At 41.7% G+C, this 27,636-nt stretch overlaps 1 protein-coding gene across 1 annotated transcript in view; it reads left to right on the forward strand.

Moving 5' to 3' along the window:
• LOC118840810 (cocaine esterase-like) overlaps positions 1-19,489 on the forward strand; it is a 47,368-nt gene extending 27,879 nt beyond the window's left edge. Inside the window, exons 5-13 of the mRNA XM_036748161.1 lie at positions 3,727-3,880; positions 5,182-5,286; positions 6,194-6,292; positions 10,521-10,661; positions 12,876-12,950; positions 14,111-14,258; positions 15,644-15,766; positions 17,932-18,010; positions 18,887-19,489. Of these exons, the coding sequence (XP_036604056.1) occupies positions 3,727-3,880; positions 5,182-5,286; positions 6,194-6,292; positions 10,521-10,661; positions 12,876-12,950; positions 14,111-14,258; positions 15,644-15,766; positions 17,932-18,010; positions 18,887-19,070 (1,108 nt within the window). The 3' untranslated portion in view covers positions 19,071-19,489. The remainder of the gene's footprint in view (positions 1-3,726; positions 3,881-5,181; positions 5,287-6,193; positions 6,293-10,520; positions 10,662-12,875; positions 12,951-14,110; positions 14,259-15,643; positions 15,767-17,931; positions 18,011-18,886) is intronic.
• The last annotated feature ends 8,147 nt before the right edge of the window (positions 19,490-27,636 follow it).

The following is a 27,636-nucleotide window of genomic DNA, read 5'->3' on the forward strand; positions in this document are numbered from 1 at the left end:
AACAAAGGAATGAGAAGACTTATATACATTATTTTAGCAGACCCAGCAAGCCTGTGTTACCTCATATTTATGACCCCCATGTATGTTTAACCATGATACAAGAAGAGGATTTTCCTTAATGGAATAGGGTTGTAAAGAATGTTGACAAAGGTCAGTTAATATTCTCTCTTGGAGTTAGGGTCTCATTCCTTAATGGCTAATAGGGGTAAGAATGTCCTTAGGTCAGTCTCATCTGGCCTTGTTGACAGTGGTAAGGGTATTTCCTGAGCAAACTTTTAGAGAACAAAGAAGCCCAGGTCCTGGATCTTCTTTCAGTTACTCATTAATTCAGGCTCTGGGTCTGGTTGAAATTAAAAATGATATAAAATGGTATAAAATGTTCCACAATCCTCACCTTGACCTTCAATCCCCCCACCCCTCAGTTCTTTTCCAGGCCATCACCCTGCCTGGTTATAATCTCTTCCCTTCTCTATCTTAACCCCTCGACATTGACCCCTTATCCTATGACAAATCTTTCCCTGCCAAAACTCAGCCTGGGATTATTCCCATGATCCATTCCTTTGGCTATTCTGTGCATACACCTGAATGAAACTGGAGAAAATCATGAAACTGTGTTGCCTGAGTCCATCGAGATTAATGTTCCATAATCTTAACTGGGTCCTTACTGTGGTAAGGCAATCTTTTTGCACCTCTGTAATCAATTCACTATCTCACTCACCAAGAGTGGCTTTTGTAAGCCTTTGCATCCCTCTTCCAACTTCTCATGGCTCTTCCTCTCCTCACCATCTCAACTAAGAATCTTGCTTTATATTTTCCTGGAAAAAATGAGGCCATCCACTGAGCTCCTTTATATGCCCTCCTCCTTATCTCACATTGATCAGATGCCTTCTGTTACTCTCTCCTCCTTTACCTATCTTAAATGAGGAAGTGGACCTTTTCTTCACTAAGGGTATACTTTCTACACAAACAAATGATCCCATTCCTTCCAGTCTTTTCCAGAAGACTGCCCTTTCTATCCTTCTTATTTTAACTATTCTTTAGTATCTCTCTCTCTCTCTCTCTCTCTCTCTCTCTCTCTCTCTCTCTCTCTCCCATACTCCCTCCTCTCTCTCCTATCTTCCCTTTCCCACTCTCAACTGCTTCCCTGCTATCTACAAATTTGCCTATGTCTCTCCTCTGACCTTAAAAATCATTATTGGTCCCTCCCTTCCTCCCTCCCTCCATCTATCCATCCATCTATCCATCCCCAGTAGTTATGATCCCATACATCTCCTCCCTTCTATGGCTAGACAGCTTTTTTTCTTTTCTCTTACTCTCTTCAGTCTGGCTTCCAATCTCCAGAGCAGACCTACAGTATCCCATCTCCAACTATCTCAAAGTTTATGTCTCATTATAAGCTCAACATTTCCAAACTGAACCCTTTCTCTTTCCCACCAAACCCCCTCTTCTTTACAATGTCCCTATCCTTTGTTAAAGGCATCATCATCCTCCCAGTCACCCGGGCTTGTGATCTCGGTGCCATGGTCCATTACCCACTCTCTTTACCCCAATGCCCCAATCTGTTGCCAAGTCCTAGGGAGTCTACCATTGCTGCATCTCTCACATATGCCCATTTCTCTCCTCTGGCAGTACCACCACATTAGTGCAAGCTCTTACCACATTACAGTCGGAGTAATAATGCCTGCTTGATTGACCCCCTAGCTTCTTCCCTCCCTACAACTATTCACCCTCTGCTCAGCTGTCAGTGATCTTCCTACAGCACTGGTCAGACCATCACCCCCTTATTCAGTCAATCAGCCAGTTAACAAACATCTTTTAAGCACTTATTATATGCCAATCACTGTGGTAAGTGCTTGGGACACAAAGGAAAGTCAATTTCTACCCTCAGGGAGTTCAATTCTAATGGGAGACAACTTATAAATAGCATATACATTAAAAATATCTACACTATGAAAGAGAAGTAAGCTCAGAGGGAAGTTGTGACATTTGTGATTTTTGAAATACATCGTGTCATGTTGTTATTATAAGTGATTGGACTCCAACCTGGAGTCACACAGTAAGTGGTCCTAAGGACCACAAAACATTTAAACCATAGCAGACAGACAATACTTTCACATGTCCTGATTTATTCTTATCCCATCAGTAACCTCAGCTCCTCAATGGACTCCCAGCTGACTGCATGGGTGTGTGCCGGCACCTGCTCTTGGAGTCCCTGAGTCCTGCATCAGTAAAGGATCTTGGGGAAGTTCCCCACCATACCTGGGTCTGATTAAGAATGCCTTCTCTCACATGTGGTGCTGATTGTTCCAAACAAACCTTCCTTTAAGGGATAAGACTGACATGTTCAGACCCCTCTCTGAGTGTGTACTCCCACCCAGATCTTGCTACTGTACAAGTCTCCCTCATGTGAGTGCCCTGAATCTCTGTCTGTCAATGCAGGTTGTCATATTGTGTTTGTGTGTGTGTGCTGCTTTCATTTTTGCTTGCTTGGTACAGCACATGGTAATGAACCTCATGCTTCTCCAAGCTTCCCCAGGACCAATTTCCTATAAAGTATCAAACGGGGTTCCTTTCTCTGGAAGGCCCTGGCAGCAAAGGTTGTGTGGGGGGAGGGGAAAGATGCAAAGTGAGATCTTTTGAAGAAGGTGGGATCAGGGCTGTCTCAGATTCCTTCAAGCAATTCCAGTCATGGGTATAGCCAGGGAAAGTTGGACTTGGGGGGCAGAGAGTTGTGTTTGAGGAGAACAAGGAGTATAAAGTTGCTGGATTGCAGAGTTCATGGAGAGGAGCCTGGCCTCCTCCCAGATCTCTTGTCTTCTCAGGCTCCTCCAAATTCTCTCCCTTCCTCCTGATCCTTGAATAAGACACTCCATTGAATCTGTTCCTTTTCACTCCTCCTCCTTCTGGCTGGCTTCAGGACTCAGTGGTAATCCTACCTTCTGCAAGAAACCTCTCTCTGTCTCCCTAACTGCCAGGGCCTTCCCTCCAGAACCATCTCCAATCTAGCCTGTGTAGATTTGGTTTGGGCACAGCTGTTTGTCTCCTCCATTAAACTGTAAACTTCTTGAGGGCAAGGACTGTGTTTACCTTTCCTTCTTTGGCCAGAGCTTGATATAGTGCCTGGCACATAGTAGTTGCTCAGTAAATGTTTCTTGACTTGACTTGACATTGTAATAGAGGGAGACAAAACAGAAAGGAGAGCTAAAAGACGGAGGGGGAAGGGAGAGTGGGGGCAAGGGTGGTGAGGTGGAGGAGATCGGGGAGAAAGGTGGAAGGGAAGAAAGCAGCATGGTGGAGGCTGCCCCTGGAAGACCCAGGGAGCCACTAAAGAGGCCTGCACTGGGAGTCCTTCAGGTAGAAGAATTCAAGAGGTGTCTCATCAGTTTATGTCTGTAAAAGAAGAACAACAAGGACTAGCATGTGTATAGTTCTTTAAGGTTGATAAAGTGCTTTATAAATAGTGTCTCATTTTATCCTTGGAACAACTCTGAGCCATGTATGCCAATATTATCTTCATTTTACAGATAAGGTAACTGAGGCAGAGGTCTAAGTGACTAGCCCATGGTCATGCAGCGGGTAGATGAATACTGGTACTGCCAAGTCTGGTTACAGCAGTCTATCTCTTACATCATTCAAGTGGATGAGATGGTCTTTAAATCCCTTAATCATATGAACTTGGTGCTCTTCTTCAGAATTCTCTAACCCTGTCTAATATCTGGATTTCAGCACTGGGGATGAGCATGCACCTGGCAACTGGGGTTACCTGGATCAGGTGGCTGCCCTGAGGTGGATCCAGAAGAACATTGCCCACTTTGGAGGAGATCCTGGCTGTGTGACCATCTTTGGGCAGTCTGCTGGGGGAATCAGTGTTTCCTCACATGTAGGTGGTAAATACATGACCTTAGCTTGAAGGGGACCTCTTGTATCCAAACCCAAGTTCTCCATGGGTGGGGAACCTGTGTCCTTGAGGGTACATGTGGCCTTCTAGGTCCTCAAGTGTGGCCCTTTGACTGAATCTAAGCTTCATGTAAGAAACCCTATAATTAAGGATTTAAGTGAAGCTTGGGTTCAGTCAAATGCCACACTTTGGGACCTAGACGGCCAAATGTGGCCTCATGACCACACATTCCTCACTCCTAGATGGACTTAGATGGTTTTTCTTCTTCCTCCTTCTCTTCATCCTTATCTTCCTCTTACCCTTCCCCTCTCAGCACCATTGGGGCTGCTGACTTCTTTCTCTAAGGCTGGAACCTGTCCTTGTCTTTCATTTGGAGATCCTAGCACAGTCCCCTGCCATAGTCCCAACTAATCATCTAGTCCTTTCTTACTCTTATTTTACTGGAGATAAAAGAAGAGATATTCATTTTTAAAGGCTTGCTAACAGCTTCAAATATCAGCAAAAGAAATATATGGGACAATGATGAAATTACTCAAGGCCTAATGGACCCCTGATTTCACTACTGAGGTTCATCTCTTCCCAATGTGGCTCAGAAACTCTCTACACCTTCCCACATGGCCTTTGTTACCAGCTGTGGCTGCAGATCTGCTTTCCCATTCTTTGTTGATGAGCCTCTGAGAGCTTAGCATGACTGACCCTCAAAAGACAGACAAAATCCATTAGGAGGCACTTAGAGGCAAAGATCTTCTGGCACATCACATAGGCTGCAGGCTGTGATAAGGCATGGGAGGAAGACATCAGTGGAAGAGCAGTGTTTAAAAATAAATAGCTGATGGGAAAGTCAGAAATTCCCATGATATAGTGTGAAAAACTGTTAGATTTAAAGATATTTGTTCCTAACAACAACCCTTCACTTTCTCTTAATCAATAAACAATGTGACCTTGTAAGGAGGTAGGGCATAGGAACAGCATTGCTGGGTTACAGAGCACAGGCATCTTATCATACCATGTTACTTAACCATCTAGAGAGTCCAGGACCATGGCCAAAATTCCTTAGCCCTCTTTTCTGTCTATCTATCCTATAGGGTTGGTTGTACCAAAGGGGCAAAGGCCAGGGTCCCATAGAGGGGCTGCTGTTTGGGACTGTCCTATACAGTTAGCTTAGAGGTGTGACAGGGTAAGTAACAGTTCTGGCTTTCAGACTCAGTCTCTGCTAAGCCAGGAGTGTCTGGGCCTCCTCATGACTGCTTTCTCCTCCTCTCTGCTGTACTTTGCTCCCCCAGGTTCTATCTCCCATGTCCAAAGGCTTGTTCCACAGAACAATCATGCAGAGTGGTGTGTCTGTCATCCCTGGAACGATTTCTTCTAGCTCAGAAATGTTTGCAAATGTAAGTTCCTTGTTCTTTGGTCTTTGCAATCACTCTTGTCCTTTCTTAGGCTTATTGGTCTCCTAACCCCATGGCCCGGTGTCCCATTGACCTTTCAGGTCCCCAGGGCTGTAAGAAAGTACACTGAAATGTCATTTAATGTTCAAGCTGACAGTTACCATAGAAACCATCTAGTCCAACCTCCTCATTTTACAGTGGAGGAAACTGAGTCACAGAGAGGAAGGATGCAGTTCTTCGCTCTGCTTCTTCTTCTGCCTGTGATTGTAGGTCAGGCATTTCCTTCCTGGTTCCTCAGTTTGTTCCTCCATAAAAATCGGTTCTATTAGATGGTTTGTAAAGTCCCTTCTATCTCCAAATTCTATTTCCTGACACTCCCAGAAGAGCAGGAAGCATTTCTTAAGGGGGCCCAGGTACAGGTGGGATAGCATGATCTGTGAGGTCCCTTCTACCTCTCTGGTTCTGTCCTTCTGTGACTTGTCCAAGGTCACACAATGAGTTGGTGACTGAGATGGGACCTGAACTGAGCTTTCTGGGCCAATGTTAGGCCTCTTTCAACATACCAGACCCCATCTTGTGTTCTTTATGGATATTTAGGTCTTTACTCCCTGAGGAAATGGCAAACTTTTTGTGAGCAGGGACTGTGTCTTTGTAACCTGCCCCTGCCCATCCCCATCCCCACTGACTGGCACTGAGCCCTATACAGAGCAGGCTCCTGATTGGGGGACTCACTCCCTTTAGACAGTCAGACAGATTCCAGCTTGGTCTCCTTTTCACCATTATTGCATCGTCACCTATAGAAATGATTCTTTGTTATCTTACTGAGGAGTATGAAAGGATCCCTCTGTTGTGATCCCGGCCAGGGGTTCCTCTCTGACAGTATTAACTCTTTGTGGGTGCCTCTTTGCAGGCTGTTGCCAATCTGTCTTCTTGCGATAGACACGATTCTGCCTCCATGGTTCAGTGCCTTAGGAGCAAGTCTGAGGATGAGATGCTGGCCATCACCAAGGTATGTAGGCTGAGAAGCAAGGGTTCCAGTCCCGAGAAGAGCTGCCAAGACAGCTTGGGGAGGGGGCTGGACACCCAGCCTTCATTAGGTGGGATTGAGGTGAAGATCTGGGAAATGTCCCTCTCTACGCCTCAGTTTCCCCTTACTAAATAGATGATCTTCAAGGATATTCCCACCTCCAATATTCTATGTCTTGAGAGGTCTCTTCCCACTGATGTTCTGCTTTCTAGGATCTCTTCTACCTTCAACATTCTGTGCTCTCAACTTATTTTGTCTGCTAAGGTTCCATCCCTTCTACTCTGGACATACTATGTCCTAAGAATCCTTCTGAAATTCTGTGTTCTAAACATTTCAGGTTTTAAGGTCCTAAGCTTTTTCATTCTCTGGTTGTCCAATCCTTCCCACTCAGGCATTCTCTGTTTATATAATGAAAGCTTTAGAGCTGGAAGGATCCATTCTAATCTGATTCTAACATTCTGGGTTCCAACATTATTTTTTCCCGGATTCCTTCATCTACTGGTATTCTATTTTTCCAGATTTTTCCCCCAGCTATAACATTCTATGAGCTAAGGTATGGAGGATGCCGCTAGGTGGTACAATGGATAGAGTGCTGGGAAAGCTGACCTGAGTTCAAATCTAGCCTCAGACAGTAGCTGTCATTTAACCAGTTAGCCTCAGTTTCATTATCAAGAAAATAGGGATAATAATAACACCTACCTCCCAGGGTTGTTGTGAGGAACAACTGAGATAAAATTGTAAAGCGCTTATTAGTACAGTGCGTAGAACAAAATAAGCAGTAAATAATGTTACAGTGGTGCTGCTGCTGCTGCTGCTGCTGATGATGATGAAGGTGGTGGTAGTGATGGTGGTCCCTTCTAGCTCTTATATTCTGTTCTTCATCACCTTTCAGATGTAACATCCTATGGATCTTTGGAAGAAAGAATCACAATTGTTAGAAGACTCTCTCTATCCTTTGGGATTGATAGCTGTCAGCTAATTATTCCTTTTTTAACATTCTTTTTATTTAAATTATTTAATATATTTAGTTTTCAGCATTGATTTTCACAAGAGTTTGAATTACGAATTTTCTCCCCATTTCTACCCTCCTGCCCAATCCCAGATGGCATATATTCTGGTTGCCCTGTTCCCCAGTCAGCCCTCCCTTCTGTCATCCCACTCCCCTCCCATCCCCCTTTCCCTTCTTCTCTTGTAGGGCAAGATAATTTTCTACGCCCCATTGCCTGTGTATCTTATTTCCTAGTTGCATGCAAAAACTTTTTTTTGTTGTTTTTGAAGTCTGTTTTTAAAACTTTGAGTTCCAAATTCTCTCCCCTCTTCCCTCCCCACCCACCCTCCCTAAGAAGGCAAGCAATTTAACATAGGCCACATGCATATCGTTATGTAAAACCCTTCCACAATACTCATGTTGTGAAAAATTGACTATGTTTTGCTCCTTCCTAACCTATCCCCGTTTATTGAATTTTCTCCTTTGACCCTGTCCCTTTTCGAAAGTGTTTGTTTTTATTACCTCCACTTCCATCTGCCCTCCCTTCTATCACCCCCCCTCTTTTTATCTTCTTCATCCTTCCTTCCTGTGGGGTAAGATACCCAATTGAGTGTGTATGGTATTCCCTCCTCAGGTCAAATCCAATGAGAGCAAGATTTACTCATTCGTCCTCCCCAGCCCCTCTTCCCTTCCTACAGAATCACTTTTTCTTGCCACTTTTATGTGAGATAATTTACCCCATTCTATCTCTCCCTTTATCCCTGTCTCAATATATTCCTCTCTTATCCCTTAATTTTATTTTATTTTTTTTAGATGTCATCCCTTCAAATTCAACTTACCCTGTGCCCTCTGTCTATATATATATATATATGTATATATATATATATACACACACATATACATATATTCATACATATATACATACACCCACACATATACATACATAGACACACACATATGTACATATACACATACACACATATATATGCATATTCCCTTCAGCTACCCTTATACTGAGGTCTCATGAATCATACACATCATCTTTCCATGTAGGAATGTAAACAAAACAGTTCAACTTTAGTAAGTCCCTTGCAATTTCTTTTTCTTGTTCTTTTTCTTGATTACCTTTTCATGCTTCTCTTGATTCTTGTGTTTGAAAGTCAAATTTTCTATTCAGCTCTGGTCTTTTCGCTGAGAAAGCTTGAAAGTCCTCTATTTTTTGAAAATCCATATTTTGCCTTGGAGCATGATACTCAGTTTTGCTGGGTAGGTGATTCTTGGTTTTCATCCTAGCTCCATTGACCTCCGGAATATCATATTCCAAGCCCCTCAATCTCTTAATGTAGAAGCTGCCAGATCTTTGGTTATTCTGATTGTGTTTCCACAATACTCAAATTGTTTCTTTTTGGCTGCTTGCAGTATTTTCTCCTTGATCTGGGAGTTCTGGAATTTGGCGACAATATTCCTAGAATTTTCTTTTTGGGATCTTTTTGAGGAGGCGATCTATGGATTCTTTTTCAGATGTGTGTTATGTCTGTAAAGTTGTCCCTTGTTATTATCATATTGATTTATAAAATATCTTTCTCATAACAATCCATGAGGTAGGGAGCATAAGAAGCATTATTCCCATTTTACAGATGGGTAAACAAACCTCTGAAGAAGTCTCAGTGAATATAGAATTATGCCTGGAGTCAGGAACAGCTGACTTCCAATCCAGCCTCAGACACCTACTAGCTGTGTGACCCTGGGCAAGTCACTTAACCTCTATTTGCTTTAATCTACTGGAGAAGGAAATGGTGAACCTGTCCAGTATCTTTGCCATGACAGTACTGCCATGGACAGTATTGATGTGCTATAGTCAGTGGGGCTATAAATAGATGGACGCAACTGAACAACAAAAACAAACATCTGAGCAGCCTAGAGGTGGTGACTTATCCATTTCTCCAGCATCACAGTCAATAAATATCAGACCTGGGATTCAAGCCTATGTGTCCCAGTTTTATATTCAGTCTTCCTCCCTCCCTCACCTTGCTGCCTCTCACAGCCCTCCTTTGTCTGTTGAATTCTTTCCCATCTGCTAAAGCCCAATTCCAATGCCCTCGTTTAAGAAGCTTTATAGGAAAAAGTTCTTGACAATAATTTAATTAACTGTCCTCATTTTGTAGGAGAGAACACTGAAACCCAAAGAGATGCAATTTGCCTCAAGTTACAAAGTCCATTAGTGGCTGAGCCACGGCTAGAATACAGATTTATTGACTTTGAGGTCAGGTCTCTCCTGCTGTTAATTTCTGAAGCATTTCTGGAGCAGCTTCTGTGCCAAGATGAGGGGACACAAAGTTTAGATAAGAAATGGGTCTGTGATGAGCTCTCCTAAGGGGAGAGAGCTTTGTGCCATATGTAGGTAATAGAGCTTAAGTCCACAGGGGTGTCAGAAGCATGTGCAGTAGGAACTCTGTGGAAGGGAAGGGCCATTCTGGCCATAGCATAGAAGGCTATATGGAAGACATGGCAGTTAAACTGGCTCTTGAAGACAGTGAAGAATTTCCACAAGTAGCAGGGAGGGGAAAAACTGTCCATGTGGAGTGAAGTGAGCCAAAGCAGAAAGGTAGGAAACGGTGCTTGACTGTGGAGAGGCAAGAATCCATGGTAGGTGAAACACGATGTACACAGTACAGGTCAGAGTCCATATAATGTGATATAAGTCTGGAATGGTAGAAGGGAAGGCTCTGAATGCCAGGCTGAACTGTTGGAGGCTTTCTTTGGGGAATGGGGAGCTATCGGACTTTTTTTTTTAATGCAGTCGAGTGGCATGAGCACATGTGCCATGAGGAAGGTGTGTGTGTGTGTGTGTATGTGTGTGTGTGTGTGTGTGTGTGTGTATGTGATATAAATTATAGAGGGAGACAGGGAGGCCAGTTTGCAGACTGTTGGAAGGGTCCAGATAAGTGGGCACTGCTAGGTGGTGCAGTGGAGGGAGCATGGCCCTAGAGTCGGGAGGACCTGAGTTCAAATGTGGCCTCAGACACTTACTAGCTGTGTGACCCTTGGCAAGTCACTTAACCCTCATTGCCTCTGAAAAAGAAAAAAAAAACCCTACATTGTCCAGGTAAGTGATAAAAAGTGTTTAAAATAAGATGGTGACAGTGAGGATGTTGAGAAAGTTATACTTGGAAAGGAGATTGTGGAGATAGACTTATCTGTTTTTTCTGCTTCTTTCTTTAGCGTTTCAGGACGATCTCTGGTGTAGTTGATGGACAATTCCTCCCCAAACATCCTGAAGAGTTGCTGGCTGCAGGAGAGTTCTACCATGTCCCTTCCATCATCGGTGTGAACAACCATGAATTTGGCTGGGTTATTCCTGTGGTAAGATTCTCAGATTTCTTGTTCTGTGCCAGCTTCTTTCTGATCTTGACTGTTTAGTCTCTAAAGAATCACAGAGTTTCCAAGTTGGTCAGAGCTGTGGTCACCATGGAGTATAAGCCAGAGTTGAAGGAGAATCCCTTCTATAACTCACTGGACAAATGAACATCCAGCCTCTGCTTGAAGACCTCCAACGAGGGAAAACCAACCCTCCTGAGGCAGCTCCTTCCACTTTTAGGCAGCTCTCATGGTTGGACGGGGCATTATGACATCAAGTAGAAATTTATTTCTTTTTTTCACTTCTACCTGTTGTTACCAGTTCTTCCACAACAGCAAATGGCGCCAGTTAAGTACCTCTTCTTGTTGACCATCCACCAGATAGTTAAAGACAACTATCATTTCTATCTTGCCCTAAGTTTTCTCTTTGACCAGCAAAGCAGGTTCCTTCAACCCATCTCTATTTGGCAAGACCAAGAGTCCCTTTTTGGCTTCTATATTTTCTGCCTCAAACGTGAAGCTCAGAACTGAACAAAAGATTCCAGATAGACAGTTATCTTTTCCATATTGCCGGGATTGGGGGTGCAGTACCCCCTGTGATCTAAAAAATCAATATTAATGTTTAGTTTCCTCCCTGTGGTACCAGAGAAAAAGATTGAATTATTATGGTACTAAAGGGTAACATATGTTGATAAGTTACAATACTATACATATATTTCGTGTATTCCTGAGTTTCTATACTTTTTCTCTGTCATCGGCTGGCTTTCACTTATCATCTGTGGCTTCCACAAAATTTTCTAAAATTCCATTTTATTTCTTATGCCTACTCAGACTATATCAAAACCACAATGAGGAAAGTTGCAATGTGGAAAGGATACTTGTAGCCTCCCCAGGGCAGAGCACAAAGTGACTCTCACCTCCTAATTCTGGGAAGCCATGTCTCTCTTAATGCTGTTTAACATCATGTTGCTTTTTAGGTTGCCATATTACCCTGTTGACTGCTTATGAACTTGTAGTTCAACATAATCTCCAAATCTTTTTCAAATAAATTGTCAACTAACCATGCCTCCATCATCTTGACATTGTAAGACTTTGTTCCCATTAAATCTGATCCTAGTTTGATCAATCCAAAATTCTAGCCTTTCAGGTCCTTCTTTTGGATACTGACTCCATGATCCAATGTTAGCTGGACCTCCTGACTTTCTATCATCTGTACACTTGCCTTTCCTAAAATCAGAAAAGTTACCCTGAACAGGCTTCCCTCAAAGAATTGGAAGTGATTCTCCTCTACGGATGATTCATTTCATGTGCAAATCTGCTCAGATGTTTAGGAAGAGATGCCCAAGATAGGTCTAGTTCCCTTTTGGTTAAAATATCCTCTACAAATCTCTTTGGTTTTTTATTTTTAAAGTTTTTAATTTTTGGAGACAATTGGGGTTAAATAACTTGTCCAGGGTCACATAGCTAGTAAGTGTCTGAGGCTGGATTTGAATTCAGGTCCTCCTGACTCCAGGTCCTTTGCTCTATGCAGTATGTCACCTCTCTCCTTCAAGTCTCTTTATTTTAAATGAACAGTGAATAGTACCACCTGACATTAACATAGCACTTTGTAATTTGCAAAAACTTCTTTCAATATACCCACTGTGAGGTTGGGACTGTTAAGATATTTATCCTTACTTTGTAAAGTAGAGAACTGAGGCTTCCATTAAGGAAATGATTTAACCCCAGTCAGAGCAGGGACCAGAATCTGGGCCTTCTCATGTGAGACCAGGCCTCTGTCCTATGGATTTCAGGTTGTCATATCTCTAAGCCATTGGGTCGATATTAATTTTACTATGACTTATTAATAATCTTTTGTCAGCTCCCTCCTTAAGCATATGCATGTAATGTGGGTCTATTTACACTAGTCAGAAAAATAGAATTCTTCTTACATCATTTCTATCACTAAGTATAGGAAGCATCAATGATTGTCTAAGGGTCATTATGAAGAAACAGCGAGCACTGTTTATTATGTACGGGGCATTACCCACCATTTTGCTGGTCATTTGCAAAATATCTTGAGCATTGTTCATTGGGCATTATTCAGTAATTCTTAAATCTATGGCACTGGCTCCTCCTTAAAGGGTATAATGACTTCCTTGCATTAGATTTGCTTAAAAAATGCATGAATTTTGTAAAGTTCTAAAGACCATTCCCACTGAACCATTTTTCTCTACACAGCGATTGAACATTCCTGGATTTAAGGACAACATGGATAAAAATGATATCCAATCAGCATTGCAGATTGAATTGTCGGTGAGATACCAGTTAATCAAACTTTTCTTTTTGTAAGCACCTACTGTGTATCAGGCACTGGGCTAGGCTCAAAGACAAAGTGAAAGAGTGCCTGCCCTCGAGGAACTTACTTTCTATGAGGCAGATAACCTGCACATCCAGAGATAGAGGGAAACCCTACACGAAGCAAATCTTGGGGGAGGGGTAAGGCTCCAGCAGCTGGAGGAGGGAGGAGCCAAGAAAGATGTTCTATAGAAGGGACTGTTTGAGTTGAGTCTGTCCAATGCAGAGGCACTGAGATGAGAGATGGAATGGGAAGTGGGAGGAGCCAGAAGGTCAGCATCTTGAGTATAGAGTGTGCGTAGGGCAATGATATAGAAGAAGACCGGATTGGGCCAGGTTGTTAAAGACTCTAAATTCCAAACAGAAGAGTTTATATTTAATCCCAGAGTTAATGGGCATCCACTAGAATTTACTTAGTTGGGGCAGGGGAGTAAAATGGTCAAATCTGTGCTTGGAAAATCACTTTGAAAGACGAGTGGAGGATTGCTTGGAACAGCAGGAAATCTCAGGCCCAGGGACCAATCAGTACACCACTTAAATTGTCTAAGAAAGAGAGCTAATGAAGGTCCTTCCACCTTCTAAATTTCCTTTTTCATGGTCACAGAAGGGGAATGGATCCTGGAGACCACATGTAGCTCTGTCCTTTCCTTGAGCTCCACATGCCTTCTACCCCAGGCCCAAATGAAAGAGCAGGCCCTGGTGGGGATGTGGGAAAGGGATCTAATGAGACCCAGGACCTATGAATAGCAGGCAAACTTGAGTGGGCTTATTCTTTGTGGTTGGTTAGTTGATGAGAAATGTCGGATGCTTTGTGACCCCTTTGGGGGTTTTCTTGGCAAAATACTAGAGTTGTTTGCCATTTTGTTCTCCAGCTCATTTTACAGATAAAGAACTGAGGCAAACAAGGTAAAATGACTTCCCCAGGGTTGCATAGCTTATACATAACAGAGGTCAAATTTGAACTCAGGTTCTCCTGACTCTAGGGCCAGCACTTTATCTACTATGCTATGTAGCTCCCTTCCTTATTCCTTACTTTCAACCAATAAAGATCACCAAAGAATCCACTGCCAGGTAAGTTCATTTTTCTGTTACTCTCTCTCTTCATGGATCTCCTGTAGGGTCTTCCTCCTCAGCTTATACATTTGATGATGGAAGAGTATGTAAGAGATACTGAAGACCCTGGAGAATATAGAGCTCAATTCCAGGAAATGATGGGGGATTTATTGTTTCTTATTCCTTCCCTCAAAGTGGCCAAATATCATCAGGGTGAGTATGGCATGACTCCTTTTCGGAATCAGTGTAAGAATGTCTTCTCTGGGGCAATATGTGTATGTTTCCCACACACTCATGCAGAAGGAGGTTCCTGCTTCTGGCTTTGCTATTGTAGCCTCCAGATTGGTTAAACCCCTTCTTCATCTTCCTTCATCCTTCCTACCCCCACCGAATAGCAGCAGGGTTTTGTGGGGGAGTCTCTGACCATTCTTTACAAATAATAATAATAATAATAATAACCCACATTTCTATAAGTATATGTTCTCAATATTTTTGTGGGTATACAACATGTACGGCTTTGGCCATCCAGGGAAAGCTACAGATTCCTTCCAGAGCAATGTTTTTAAATGTGTCAAATAACATAGCTAGCATAGCAAACCGATTTCATTGAATTTGATTTATCAAAGTGCTAAACTAAAAATGAATCAAAGAACCCCAGTTAGAGGGTTTTATTGGTATGAAATACTTTACATCCATTGTCCCCCTGGATCTTCACAACAACCTCATCCCCATGGATAGAACATTGGATCTGGAGTCAGGAAGACCTGAGATCAAATCCAGACTCAGATCCCTTCCACCTTTGTGATCCTGAGGAAGTCATTTAGCCTCTGTTTGCCTCAGTTTCCTCAACTATAAAATAGAAATGATAATATCACCTCAGTCACAGGGTTGGTGTGAGGCTCCAATGAGATTGTATTTAAAGCACTTAGCACAGTATGTGGCACAAAGTAGGTGCTGTATAAATGCTTATTCACAGGGCAGTTAGGAGGCACAGTGGATGGAGTGCTGGGCCTGGAGTCAGAAAGACTCCTCTTCCTGAGTTCAAATCTGGCCTCAAACACTTATGAGTTGTGTGACCTTGGGAAAGGTACTTCACCCTCTTTGCCTCAGTTTCCTCATCTGTAAAATGAGCTGGAGAATGAAATGGCAAGCCACACTAGTATATTTGCCAAGAAAACTCCAAACGAGATCATGCAGAGTTGAATATGACTGACAAACAACTGAATAACAAATGCCTATTCTCTTCCATTACCCTTCCAATTTGATAGACAGGCCAGATATTATTATCTCTATCTTATAGCTGAAAAATCAGCCTCAGAGAAGTAAAATGATTTCCCCAATGTCTTGTAGTCAGTCAGTAGCAGGGCCAGGATTCTAACCAAGGTCCTGTTACACCAGACCAAGCACTTGTCCTGCCTTGCAGCATCTTTCTGGGACAGTATTTGCTAAGGGGCTGCCCTTTAGGAGCTTGCCTGTTAGTGGTCAGCTACCATTGCCCACCACCTCAAAGGAGGGTGTCAGGCCAGGGGCCCCTGGCATGTGGCCCTGCCCTATGTTCAATGTGTCAATAATCATGGACATTTCTTATGTTTGCCTAGGTCCCAGCTCTCCGGTCTACTTTTATGAATTTCAGCACCCACCAAGCATGTTTAATAACCTCAGGCCGGATTTTGTGAAAGCTGACCATAGTGATGATGTGCACTTTGTCTTTGGAGTACCTTGTAAGCAATGGAGATGGGAGGGAGTGGGAAGCTGTGGTTTGGGGTGGGGGGCAGAGAGAACAGAATTCCTGGGGCTCTGGCCAGCCATCTCTATCTCCAACCTTACTCTCTCTGACATCCCCTTCCAGTGCAACAGCCCATTTAATAATAATAATAACAGTAGTTAAATATAGTTAGCATTTATATACTGCTTGAAGGGTTACAAAGAGCTTTGTATATGCCATTCTTATTTGATAGCCTCAATGTAGTCCTGTGAAGTATGTGCTGGTACTATCCTTATTTTATAGATGAAGAAACTGAGGCTGAGAAAGGTGCCTCAGCAAGCCAAGAATTCCAGAGCTAGTGAAGGGTCTGAGTCAGGATCTGAAGAAGGGTCTGAGTCAGGATCTGAATTCATGCTTTCTTCTTTCCATGTTCAGCACACAGTTCGCCTATCATCTACCTGCCATTTGATCTTCCCAAATACCTTGTGAAGTTCTCAATGTGGGGAAGGCAGAGACAGTGTCTATTGTACAGAAGAGGAAACTGAAGTTCAGTGAGAGGAATGGCCCTATCTAACAGCACAGAGTTAGCAGGTCTAAGCCCAAACCCAGTGTTCCTTCTCTGCTGCCAGGTTTCCCCAGGAAGCCATGAGTAGGGGCCCAACTGCCTGAGAAGAGCTTTGGTTTTTATTTTTTATTTTTTTATTTATATCTCCAACCCTTGGCATAGTGTTGGGGATAGAGGAGACAATTAATAGTTACCTGATTCACTGAGTGAGTGGAGGTTAAGGCATCAGCCTTAGGAGTCCTCTTGATTGTTCTGATAAACTGAATCAGGAAAAGAATCAGTAATCTATTCAATTCATTTTACATGATTAAGCACATCCATTTTAATGCAGAACCCTCTGTTCTACTCTGGGGAAGACATAAAGATAAATACAATTTCTGACTTCCTGGAGTTTACTACCCAGCAAGGAAGATGAGGCATGAAGGCAACAAATGAATTTCCCTATGTTAGTGCACTGGTGACCTCCGCAATGCCCTCATGCTCTCCTCTGATGTTGATTCTAACCTGTCACACCGTCCCATGCTGGGTGATTCTCATCCTTGTGCTTCCATGAATCCTGCACAGAGGATCTGTCCAATGTGCTGGAAGCCTTCCCTCCCTCCCCCTTTCCCTCCCTCCCTTCTTCCCTCCCTTCTTCCCTTCCTTCCTCCATTTTCTCCAGTTATTCTTGATTCATTTTCTCCAGCAGTGCCTCCATTTGTTGATTGTTGGACAAAAGTCTCAAGTTTAGCAATCTTTGGAGTTAATGTTTGTGGATGGTCCCAAATCTGTGTTTTTGGAAGTCTTCTCTTCCTATTTTCATCTCTCTGCTCCTGTCCTGGAAGAACTGGAAGGCCTGTCTATCCATTTATCTGTGTCATGACATTCCATGGCCATTGAAATCATGACCTTATGGCCCAGCTGCTGCTGCTGACCTTGTCTGCACTGTCCCAGGCAGGGATCTTGAATGACAGGGACTGTCTGGGGCAGGGGCTGTAGTCAGTGTCTTTAGAGCTACCAGAGCTTGTGCTAAGCTGCTGTAACTTAGAATAGTAACAGTAATGATTATAAATGACATTTATAAAAATCTTGCCATCATTATAATTATATGTAATAAATTATAATATAATACCCTTTATTGTAACAATATATATTGTAGTACGTATATAATAATATAATGCAATAATGATATCTAGCATTTATGTAACACTTTTAAAAGTTTTGTATAGCACTTTTTACATATTATCATTCTCTTTTTTTAACCCTCCCAACAACCCTGGGGCACAGGTATTATTGTCTCCATTTTCAAAGAAAGAAACAAAGGCAGAGAGAGGTTAAGTGACTTGCTCAGGGTCACTCATCTAATCAGTGTTTGAGGCTGGATTAGAACTCATGTCTATCTGATTTCCACTTTGTTTTCTGGGGAGAGACTCAGTTATGGAGTCAGACAGAGTAGGCCAACAGAAGCCCTGGGAAGTCCTCTAGGAGGGGAGTGATATGAGGGAAACTGTTAGAGGAAGATAAGGTCAGTGGCCAGAGCAGGATTGACTAGATGGTTGGGGCTGGGGACTGGAGGAATTAAGGCCGTTGGGTGCACATTTTGACCTTAACTGAGGTGCTTGTTTTTCTGTTCATAGTTTTAGGAGAGGGAAGAGAAGAGGAAAAACTCCTGAGCCACAGGATAATGAGCTACTGGGCAAACTTTGCCCGTCATGGGTGAGAAAACTGGCCCTTGGTTTCCCAATGGTTTCCCTGTGGGGTAGTGTCTGTTTCTGGGCACATAAAGGTTTCCCATTTACATAGAAGTTCTCTGATTGAAATTCATTCAGGAAAAAAGCTAATTCAATGTAGATGCAAGGTCAGATGAACAAAAATAGCCCTTCCCCACATTCATGGTCAGGGTTGGATAGATTGTTGCCCTGGCAGACTCACCCTGGGTGTCTTGAAAGAATAGCAAGAAACATCAGCAACTTTCATGGCCCACACCATCACCTTCCAAGGTCAGTGAATTCTCTTCCCCCCTAGGAACCACTGGGACAGGTAAAAGTAGCAAGAACCTTGGACATGGAGTCCAGTGTTATTGTGTTTGATTCTTTGTGATGCCATCTAGAGTTTTCTTGGCAGAGATACTGGAATAGTTTGCCATTTCCTTCTCCGCTCTTTCTATAGATGAGGAAACAGATGCAAACACAGTGAAGTGATTTGTCCAGGTCACAGAGCTAGCAAATGTGTGAGCCTGGATTTGAACTCAGGTCTTCATGACTCCAGGTCTAGGTTTATCCACTACACCACCTAGCTGCTCCAATGAAATGGAGTCCAGTGAAATGTGTTCAAATTCTGATGTGGCTACATATTCCCTATGGGAGTCCTTTCACTCTTTGGACCTTCCTCCTTGGGTGCATAGAAAGGTGCAACATGAAAGATGAAGACTACTTATGGATGGATGAATAAGTCTCTCTATGGGTCCTACCACTGTCAGCTGACCCTTACCTTGGGCCCCTTCCTTGGCTCTCAGGCTGAGCTAAGGCTGGCTTGCTAGACTTGTCAGTGCTGTGCATTTTCAGGTTCTGAATGTTTGATTTTTCCTCCCAGGGACCCAAATGGTGCAGACCTCATTCACTGGCCAGTCTATGACCAGAAGGAAGAATATCTGCAGCTGAATTTGCAGTTGTCTGTGGACAAGAGCCTGAAGAGGGATAAGTGGGAGTTCTGGACCAAGACTGTGCCTCAGAAGATGAAGGAATCACAGGATGAAAAAGTCCACGTGGACCTGTGATCTCTAAGAATAATCATTTTGCAATTGTTCCAAAACAATAACACCCAATCATTTGCTTTGAGTAGTTCCTTTGTCTCAACTAAAGTATAATGTAGTTGTGAGAGAAATACATTGGCTCTTACTCATTACTGCTATAGGAGAAGAATGTAAATGAAATCCAGATGGAAAAAAGCATTAATATAGTGTCTACTATGTACCGGCAACTGTGCAAAGGAAACACTTACAAATATCATCTCATTTGAAAAGGACCTTGCAATTCTGAGACAGTGGGGATCTGATGAGAGCAGCCAGTCTGCCCTGTCTCTAGAGTAAAAAACCTCTAGGTCATTTTATAGAATTCTAGTGGAGATGGCTTCATTTTCTGTCATTGTATCTCTAGGGTACTTCATAGAGAAATAATAAATGCTTTGATTGATTGATCCATGACTGACTGAACGATTGATTTAGAACTGGAAGGGGTATTAGAAATCATTGACCAAGAATGAACACTGAGGCCCAGGGAAGGGAAAGGACTTGTTCAAGGTGACGTAGACACTAAACAGCCAGGTCCTTTGATTCCAAATCTAAGGCTCATCTTATCACACTGAGCTGCTGCCAGGAGCTGTGGAAAATATCAGCCTGTGTCTGTCCTTCTTCATGAATTAGCAAGCATTTTCCAGGCAACATTTCTGTGAGGAGACCATGTGGTACACTGAGGGTCCTGAAAAGAAAACTTCAAGATAACCCAGCAAGTCAAGTGATTCCTTACTTGTAAAGAAGCAGCATAGAGAGAATTAATATCTCTGAAGTGAAACTCAATGTGGTTCTCCTACAGGGTTCTTTTTATACAGAAAAAAACACTGAAATCAAAGGAAATGTTTCCTCTACTCTGGGTGGTTATGCTAACAAGATATTTCACAATAACAATATATTTTATTAACAGGATATAGGCAAGGGTATGCTGGTTAATGTTTAACAATCAGCTCTCTGAAAACTCACAAGACGCACTTTTAAATTACATTAATTAATTATTAAATTATCTTATTCACATTATTTTCATCACTTTCTTAACTTTAAATATCAATAAATTAATGACCGATTCACTAATTTGTAGTGGATGACAATTTTAAGGTGCAAATGCTCATGCTGAAAACTTCACAAGCAGTGATTAAGGCTAGGTAAGAAATAAGGTAAAGAATGGCCTCTTTTACCTAGTCTCAAAAAAAAAATCAGTCTGGGAGAGAAAGACCGTAAGGTTTTCTAGCCAAAACAGAAAGCTGTTTACATTCACTCTGAGCCTTCAGGGCCCAAACAATGACCAAGCGTGTGTGTGTGTGTGTGTGTGTGTGTGTGTGTATGTGCATGTGTGTGCTTACATGTGCTTTTATATGTCATTTTCATACATTCTTGAAGAGGACAAAAATGACACCCCTATGCTCAAGAAAAGTTACAATGTGTCAATCTGTGGCTGATCAGACCAATACGACAGTAGAATGCTCTACCACAGGTCAGGCACAAAGAATCCATATGAACGTTTGGGGTAGATTACCTAAATTTGTGTATATAACATTTATTTTGAGTTACTTCAATTCTGCTTTGCTGATAGAACACAGCACCCTCTCTCATGAGGGCACACCATGCTGGGCAGTCTTGTACCAGTGTCTCCCGTGTTATACAATCAATTCCAATATTCTTAACACAGCTTTGAAAGTGTCCTTGTATTGCTTTTTCTGACCACAGCATGAATTCTTTCTCTGTGAGTTCTTCACAAAATATTCTTTTAGGCAAGCATACATTTGGCATTTGAAAAATGTGGCCACCTGATCAGAGTTGCGCTCTCTTCAGGAGGGAAAGACACACAAAAGAAGGGAAGAGAAGGGAAAGGAGAAGGAATGAAGAGCTGCATTACCCACCTGGAACTGAGCAGTTTGGTTCCCAGTGGGGCTACTCACACTACTCACAGGTTTTTGTTTGTCCTTCATTCACAAAGAGAACTCTGACATTTGGAAGGTGGTGCCATGACTTCCAAGTGAGTTGGATGTAAGTGAGGAAGGGCTGGGTCCAGCGGCCAGGAATAAATCAATCAGGTTGACTGAAGATGCCTGCCCCCCTCAATGTGTGAAAGAGCAGGGTTATAAACCCAGGACTACCTTGACTTCGAGACCAGCCTTATTTCTACATCACTAGTTGTTGCTTTTCAGTGGTATGGAATAATACTCCAAAGGTGCATCATGTCAACTACGTGCAGAGGATTATGATTGATGGTGGATGGCATACAAAGTTTAAGAGAAGCACTTTCTCTCAAGAAGCTTACAGTCTAATGGTGGGGGGGAGTTTTAGGACACTAAAAAGAAGCACCTACTATATGCTTGACACTGTGCCAGGAGCCTGGATAAAAATACAAAGAATGAAACAATCCCACCTTTCTAGGAGCTTATGTCTTAATGGAAAAATTCATAAGTGTTTTGATAAGCATATGAAGAAAATATAAGAGCAGCAGAGCTTAGTATAATATGTGCTATTAGATGGGGCTGGATGGTTTTGGCCAAATTTTCCTTGCTAGTTTTGGGCACCTGTAAAATGGAACTCAAATGTCTTCAGGGAAGTTGCCTTCCTCCTCTTTGACCTCCTCCATACCAAGTCTTCAAATCCCAGCAAATAGGAAGATTGTTGATATCGGTTACGATACAATTTAATTCAATTCACTGCAACAAGCATTTATTGAACAATCCACTGCAGGTAGGGCATTGAGCTAGGAGCTGGAGATGCAATAAGAAAAAAAGAAAGAAAGAAAGAAAGAAAGAAAGAAAGAAAGAAAGAAAGAAAGAAAGAAAGAAAGAAAGAAAGAAAGGAAGGAAGGAAGGAAGGAAGGAAGGAAGAAAGAAAGTGAAAAGACAGACAGAAAGAAAGAAAGAAAGAGAAAGAGAAGAATAAAGCAAGAAAGAGAGAAAGGAAGACAAAAGAGAGAAAAAAGTGAAGCAAGTAGAGGAAGAAAAGGAGATGACAATAGGAAGAAAAAGAGAGAGAGAGAAATGAAGGAAGTAAAAAGAGAAACAGGAAGAGAACACAAGAAAGGTAGAAAGGAAGGAAGAGAGAGAAACAAGAAGACAAAGACAATAAAGATAGAGGGAAGGAAGGAAGGAAGGAAGGAAGGAAGGAAAGAAGGAAGGAAGGAAGAAAGGAAGGAAGGAAGGAAGAAAGGAAGGAAGGAAGGAAGGAAAGTGTGTTGGTAAGCAAAATGGGCTCTTAGCACTCAGTTCAACCAAGTGTCCTTGAAGAGTTTGGCTTTTGTTTCCTTTGAGTAATTCAGTGTATTTCATTGAGTCTTACTAGGTGCTAAGCCCCAGGCCCAAACCCCTTTTAGGTGCTAAGCCTATGTGGGTGTGAAGCTCCCAGGGTACTAAGGGGAGGTGCTAACTCAAGAGTCAATCATAGGAGCCTAAGTTCTGGTCATTCAGATGACATTTGATGATGTCTGAAACGGTGTAAAAAGAGAAGACAGAGCTATTTGCGCAGGGCTCTCACTCTTGGTGGTGTGGAAACTCTGGGCAGCTGTAGCTAAGAGCCCTCCAGCTCATATACCCGGATGTTGGGACTTTGTTAAACTCTGGTAACTATGTATTGGGATTTGAATCAGACAAGGTCTGTCTGTCGATGTTTATACTTTGTTTGTATTTTGTTCTGAAGTTCAGGGTCCTGGCTTTTTCCCCTGAACTGAGTGATATTTGTATGCTGAATTAAAGTAAGCTTGTTAACCCCTTAATGTTGCTTTCCTGAGTAAAGCAGATTAAAAGAACCTGGGCTTTTGCAGCATGCTGGCAGCCTTCTTGTTGTTGGGCTTGTGTTGGTCTTTCACCCCCATGACAGCTGCTAGCCAGATTTTTGAAAAAGAAGGAAGGAAGGACGGAATGAAGGAAGGAAGAAAAAGAATGAAAGACTCTCTGTCCTCAAGACATTGGGAGGACACAGTACACGTGAAAGTAAAAATCAAATATATGTTATGTAAAAGAGAGGGAAAGAGAGAGATGGAGAGAGACAGACAGAGAGACAGAAATACCATAGGGTAGCTGGATTCTGGAGGGCTTGGGTGATGAGGCTAAATCAATCTCATCTCTCTGTGTTCCTGCAGAAAACCAGAACCAGAACCATTCCTTCCACACTTTCTCTTACATACTCATTAAAAGAGATCTGGTGGAGCAGTGGATAAAGTGCTGGGCTTGGAGTCAGGAAGACCTGAACTCATATCTGGTCCTCAGCCAGTAGTTGTGTGATCCTGGGAAGTCATGTGACCTCTATCTGCCCCAGTTTCATCATCTGTGAAATGACATTGATAATAACACCTTATACCTCCCAGCAGTGTTGTGAGGCTCAAATGAATCATACTTGTAAAGTGCTTTGCACACCTTAAAGCACAATATAAATGCCAGCTATCATCATTATTTATTACATCCTCTCCTACTGAATGCATGGTCTCCTCCCAGTGCTGTTCTTTCTCTCTTCACCCATGGTCAGTCACTCTAACTGTGAGTAAACAGCTGTCTATACCCAGACAGGTCTCTAGCCACTCTACAATATAACCACAATCCTAGAGCTACTTCCTGACTCATGCTAAGTTTCAGCTTCCTAGTACAGCTTTGACCTTTGGTTCAGAAGGTATGGATGTTTAAATCTCTTTCTTTGCATAATTAAGTGCAATAATAGAATGCTGAACTCGGAGCCAGGAAGTAGTGAATTCAAATCCAACCTCCAGATACTTAGCTGTGTGATCGTGGGCAAGTGGCTTAACTTCTGTTTGCCTCAGTTTCCTCATTTGTAAAATGGGCATGATAAGAGCATCTACCTCCCAGGTTCTTGTGATGATCAAATGAGATAATATTTGTAAAGCTCATTGTAAACAATTCATTAAACAAATACTAGCTATTATTAGCTAATATTACTATTAATTCCAAATCATTCCCCAGAATTGTTGGCCTAGTTCACAGCTCCATCAGTAATGCATTAATGTGTTTGTCTTTACACAACTACTTCAACAGTGACTCCTCTCATATTTTGTCATGTCTGTCACTTTTGTGGTTGTGAAGTGAAACCTCAGGGTTATTTTGGTTTGCATTTCTCTTATTATTAGTGATTTGATATATCCCATAAAGCATGGTGGGGTATGGTGGTGAAGTTATTCAAATTCACACTGCCAAGTAGGTTTTCCATTGGGTTTCAGCAAGGCCTCACACTTGAAGCTCTAGGGGATATCCACAAGGGATTGTGGGTTATTCTCCTAAAGCTATTGACTGTAGTTTCTGTAGTTCCGGTTCTGCTGTGTTGTGTCCATATTATTTGACCTAGCTCTAGTTAATACCCCCTCATTATTATTGATACTATCGATAAAGATTATCTCCCCAGTATTATTTTAACCAATTAACATTAATCATATTTTGCAAAGTAATATTTTCTGAGAAGAGAAGTACAAATATGCCAATGGGTCTCTCCTCTCTACCATCTCGGTCCATGAGAACAGGCTTGAACTTGAAACAACTGCTACAATGTTCTTGCCACTAAGTTCACTTCCTAATTCAGTAGAGCTGCTGGTCTTTGCTGCACACCACTAGATTGAGGCCAATAGATTGCTTCTCATATCTGCTGGCAAATCTGCTGGTGTGTACTCCAGATCCAGGGCTTCTGAGGGCTGACTCTTCTGACCTTTCAAAACCTACAAGATCGTAGCTGTCTTCCATGCTCTGCCTAGAACTGGAAAGCATGGATAGAATAGGGACAGGGGAGCAGCTGTTCTAGGTGAGAGAGGGCATGAGCCCCTCCCTTACACAGTGACCCACAGCAGTTCAACCTCTTAAAATTCAGTCAGTGAGAGACAGAGTTGTCCCCATGGGATTGGGTTGTTTTTTTTTTTTTTGGTACATACATTTACTTCTATTGCAGAACCTATTTGAAAAGACTTTTTTTTAACCACACAGTTATCTTTTTCACACAAATATTTTCAATTCATGTCATCAAAATGAGCCATTTTACCTTTTGTAATTAATTCATTCTTTACTCATAGCCATGAAGGGTAGATGATCTACTCTTCCCAATTTTTAGGGCATGATTTTTAATATTCAAGAAACTTTTCCATTATGAATTTCTTATGGAACATTGTATAAGGTGATGTTGGGCTAAGCCCAAGTTCTGTCTCACTGCTTTCCAGTTCTCTGAGTAGTATTTATCAATTAGAGAATTTTTCCATAGGCAAATAATATTTTCCACTTTGTCAAACATGTGGCTATTGAGTGCTATTGTTTCAGAATTGCTCTTGTCTACTCTGTTCCATTGATCTATCTCTGTTGTTTAACCAATACCAGATGATTTTGATGACTGCTGCTTTATAATGTAGTCTGAGATCTGGACATGCCATTTCTCTCTTCAAACCTACTTCTGTTCGGTATTTCCCTTAACATTTAATATTTGCCAAATGGACTCTGTCATTACTTTGTCATGTTTTATAAAGTATCCCCTTGGTAATTTGATTGGTAGCACATTGAGTGTAAATTAATCTTGGTAGCATTGTCGTTTTTATTATATAGGCATGGCCTAGCCATGAGCACTGAATATTCTTCCAGCTATTTAGATTGTTTTTTATTTCTTTAAGGAGCACTTTGTAACTGAATTTATACAAGTCTTTTGTGTGCTTTGAGAGGTTGATCCCCAGGTATTTGATACATTTTGCCATTATTTGGAATGGGATTTCCCTTTCTATTATTGCTTCTTGTCTCAATTACTTTGTGCGTTTTTCAGTTATTCTGTGCATATTTCAATCATTTTGTGCATTATTCAGTTATTGCCTTTGGGATTTTGCTGTATAATACAGAAGTGCTATTTATTTTTGTGGGTTCATTTTGTAGTCTGCAGCCTTTTTTGGAGCTATTACTTTCTTTTCTGATTCCCTTGGATTTTCTAAGTAAACTACTATGTCATCGACAAATAGGAGTAATTGTCTTTCTTCCTGGATCACTTCTCCACCTTTCTTCCTCTCGTAATATTGCTATTGCTAGCATTTCCAGAAGTATCTTGAAGCTTAATTGACTAAAAGAAATTTTCTAATTCAATAACTAATGGGGAAATATCTGCATATTGCTTTGGATTACTGGAAAAATCAAGTAATGAGAATGACGAATGTAATGAATCAAGTAACAGGTAAAGGGATAACCAAAAAATGAGTGTGGTCAGTCCTGTATAATCCTGTTACAATGGAGATTTCTCTTTTAATTAATTAATTTATTTTAGTTTTTGACATCCATTTCCACAAGATTTTGAATTCCAAATTTTCTACCCATCTCTCCCCTTCCCCTACCCCAACACATTGTGCAATCTGATTACCCTTCCTCCAATCTGACCTCCCTTCTATCACCTCCCCCCCCCATCCCCTTCCCTTCTATTTTCCTTTGGGGCAAGATAGATTTCTATACCCCATTGCCTGAATATCTTATTTCCCAGTTGCATATAAAAACAATTTTTAACATTTATTTTTAAAACATTGAGTTCCACATTCTCTCCCTTCCTCCCTCCCCACCCACCCTCATTGAGAAGGCAAGCAATTTGATATAGATCATTCTTGTGTAGTTACTTCCATAACAGTCATGTTTTGAAAGACTAACTATATTTTTTCTCTATCCTGTCCCACTCAGCATTTATTCTCTTCTCTTCTTTGACCTGTCCCTCCTCAAAAGTGTTTGCTTCTGATTATCCCTTCCCTCAATCTGACATCCCTTCTACTGTCTCCCCTCTCTTATCCCCTTTCCCACTGCTTTCCTGTGGGGTAAGATTGATTTCTATACCCAATTGAGTGTGGATGTTATTCTCTCCTTAAGCCAAATCCAATGAGAGTAAGATTCTCTTATTCCCTCTCACCTCTCCCCTCTTCTCCTGATTGTAAAAGCTCTTTATTGCCTCTTTAATGTGTGATGATTTACTACAATCTACCTCTCCATTTCTCTTTCTCCTATATATTCCTTGCAATACTTAATTTTATTTTTTAGATATCATCCCTTCATATTCAGCTCAGCTTGTGCCCTCTGTCCACACACACACACACACACACACACACATACATACATATATACATATATATTCTCTCCAACTACCTTAATACTGAGAAATGTCTCATGAATTACAAATATCATCTTTCCATGTAGGAATATAACCAGTTCTACTTTAATATGTACCTTATGATTTCTCTTTCCTGTTTACCTTTTCATGCTTCTCTTGATTCTTGTATTTGAAAGTCAAATTTTCTGTTCAGCTCTGATATTTTCATCAAGAATGCTTGGAAGTCCTCCATTTCATTGAAATATAATTTGTCTCCTGAAGTATTATACTTATGTTTGCTGGATAGGTGATTCTTGGTTCTAATTGTATCTCCTTTGACCTCCAGTATATCATATTCCAAGCCCTCCAATCACTTAGTGTGGAAGCTGCTAAATCTTGCAGTATCTTGATTGTGTTTCTACAATACTTGAATTATTTCTTTCTGGTTGTTTGCAATATTTCCTTCTTGACCTAGGAACTCTGGAATTTGGTTAGAATGTTCCTAAGAGTTTTG

The sequence above is a fragment of the Trichosurus vulpecula genome, chromosome 3 (genome assembly GCF_011100635.1).
Source record: "Trichosurus vulpecula isolate mTriVul1 chromosome 3, mTriVul1.pri, whole genome shotgun sequence".
Lineage (NCBI taxonomy): Eukaryota > Metazoa > Chordata > Mammalia > Diprotodontia > Phalangeridae > Trichosurus > Trichosurus vulpecula.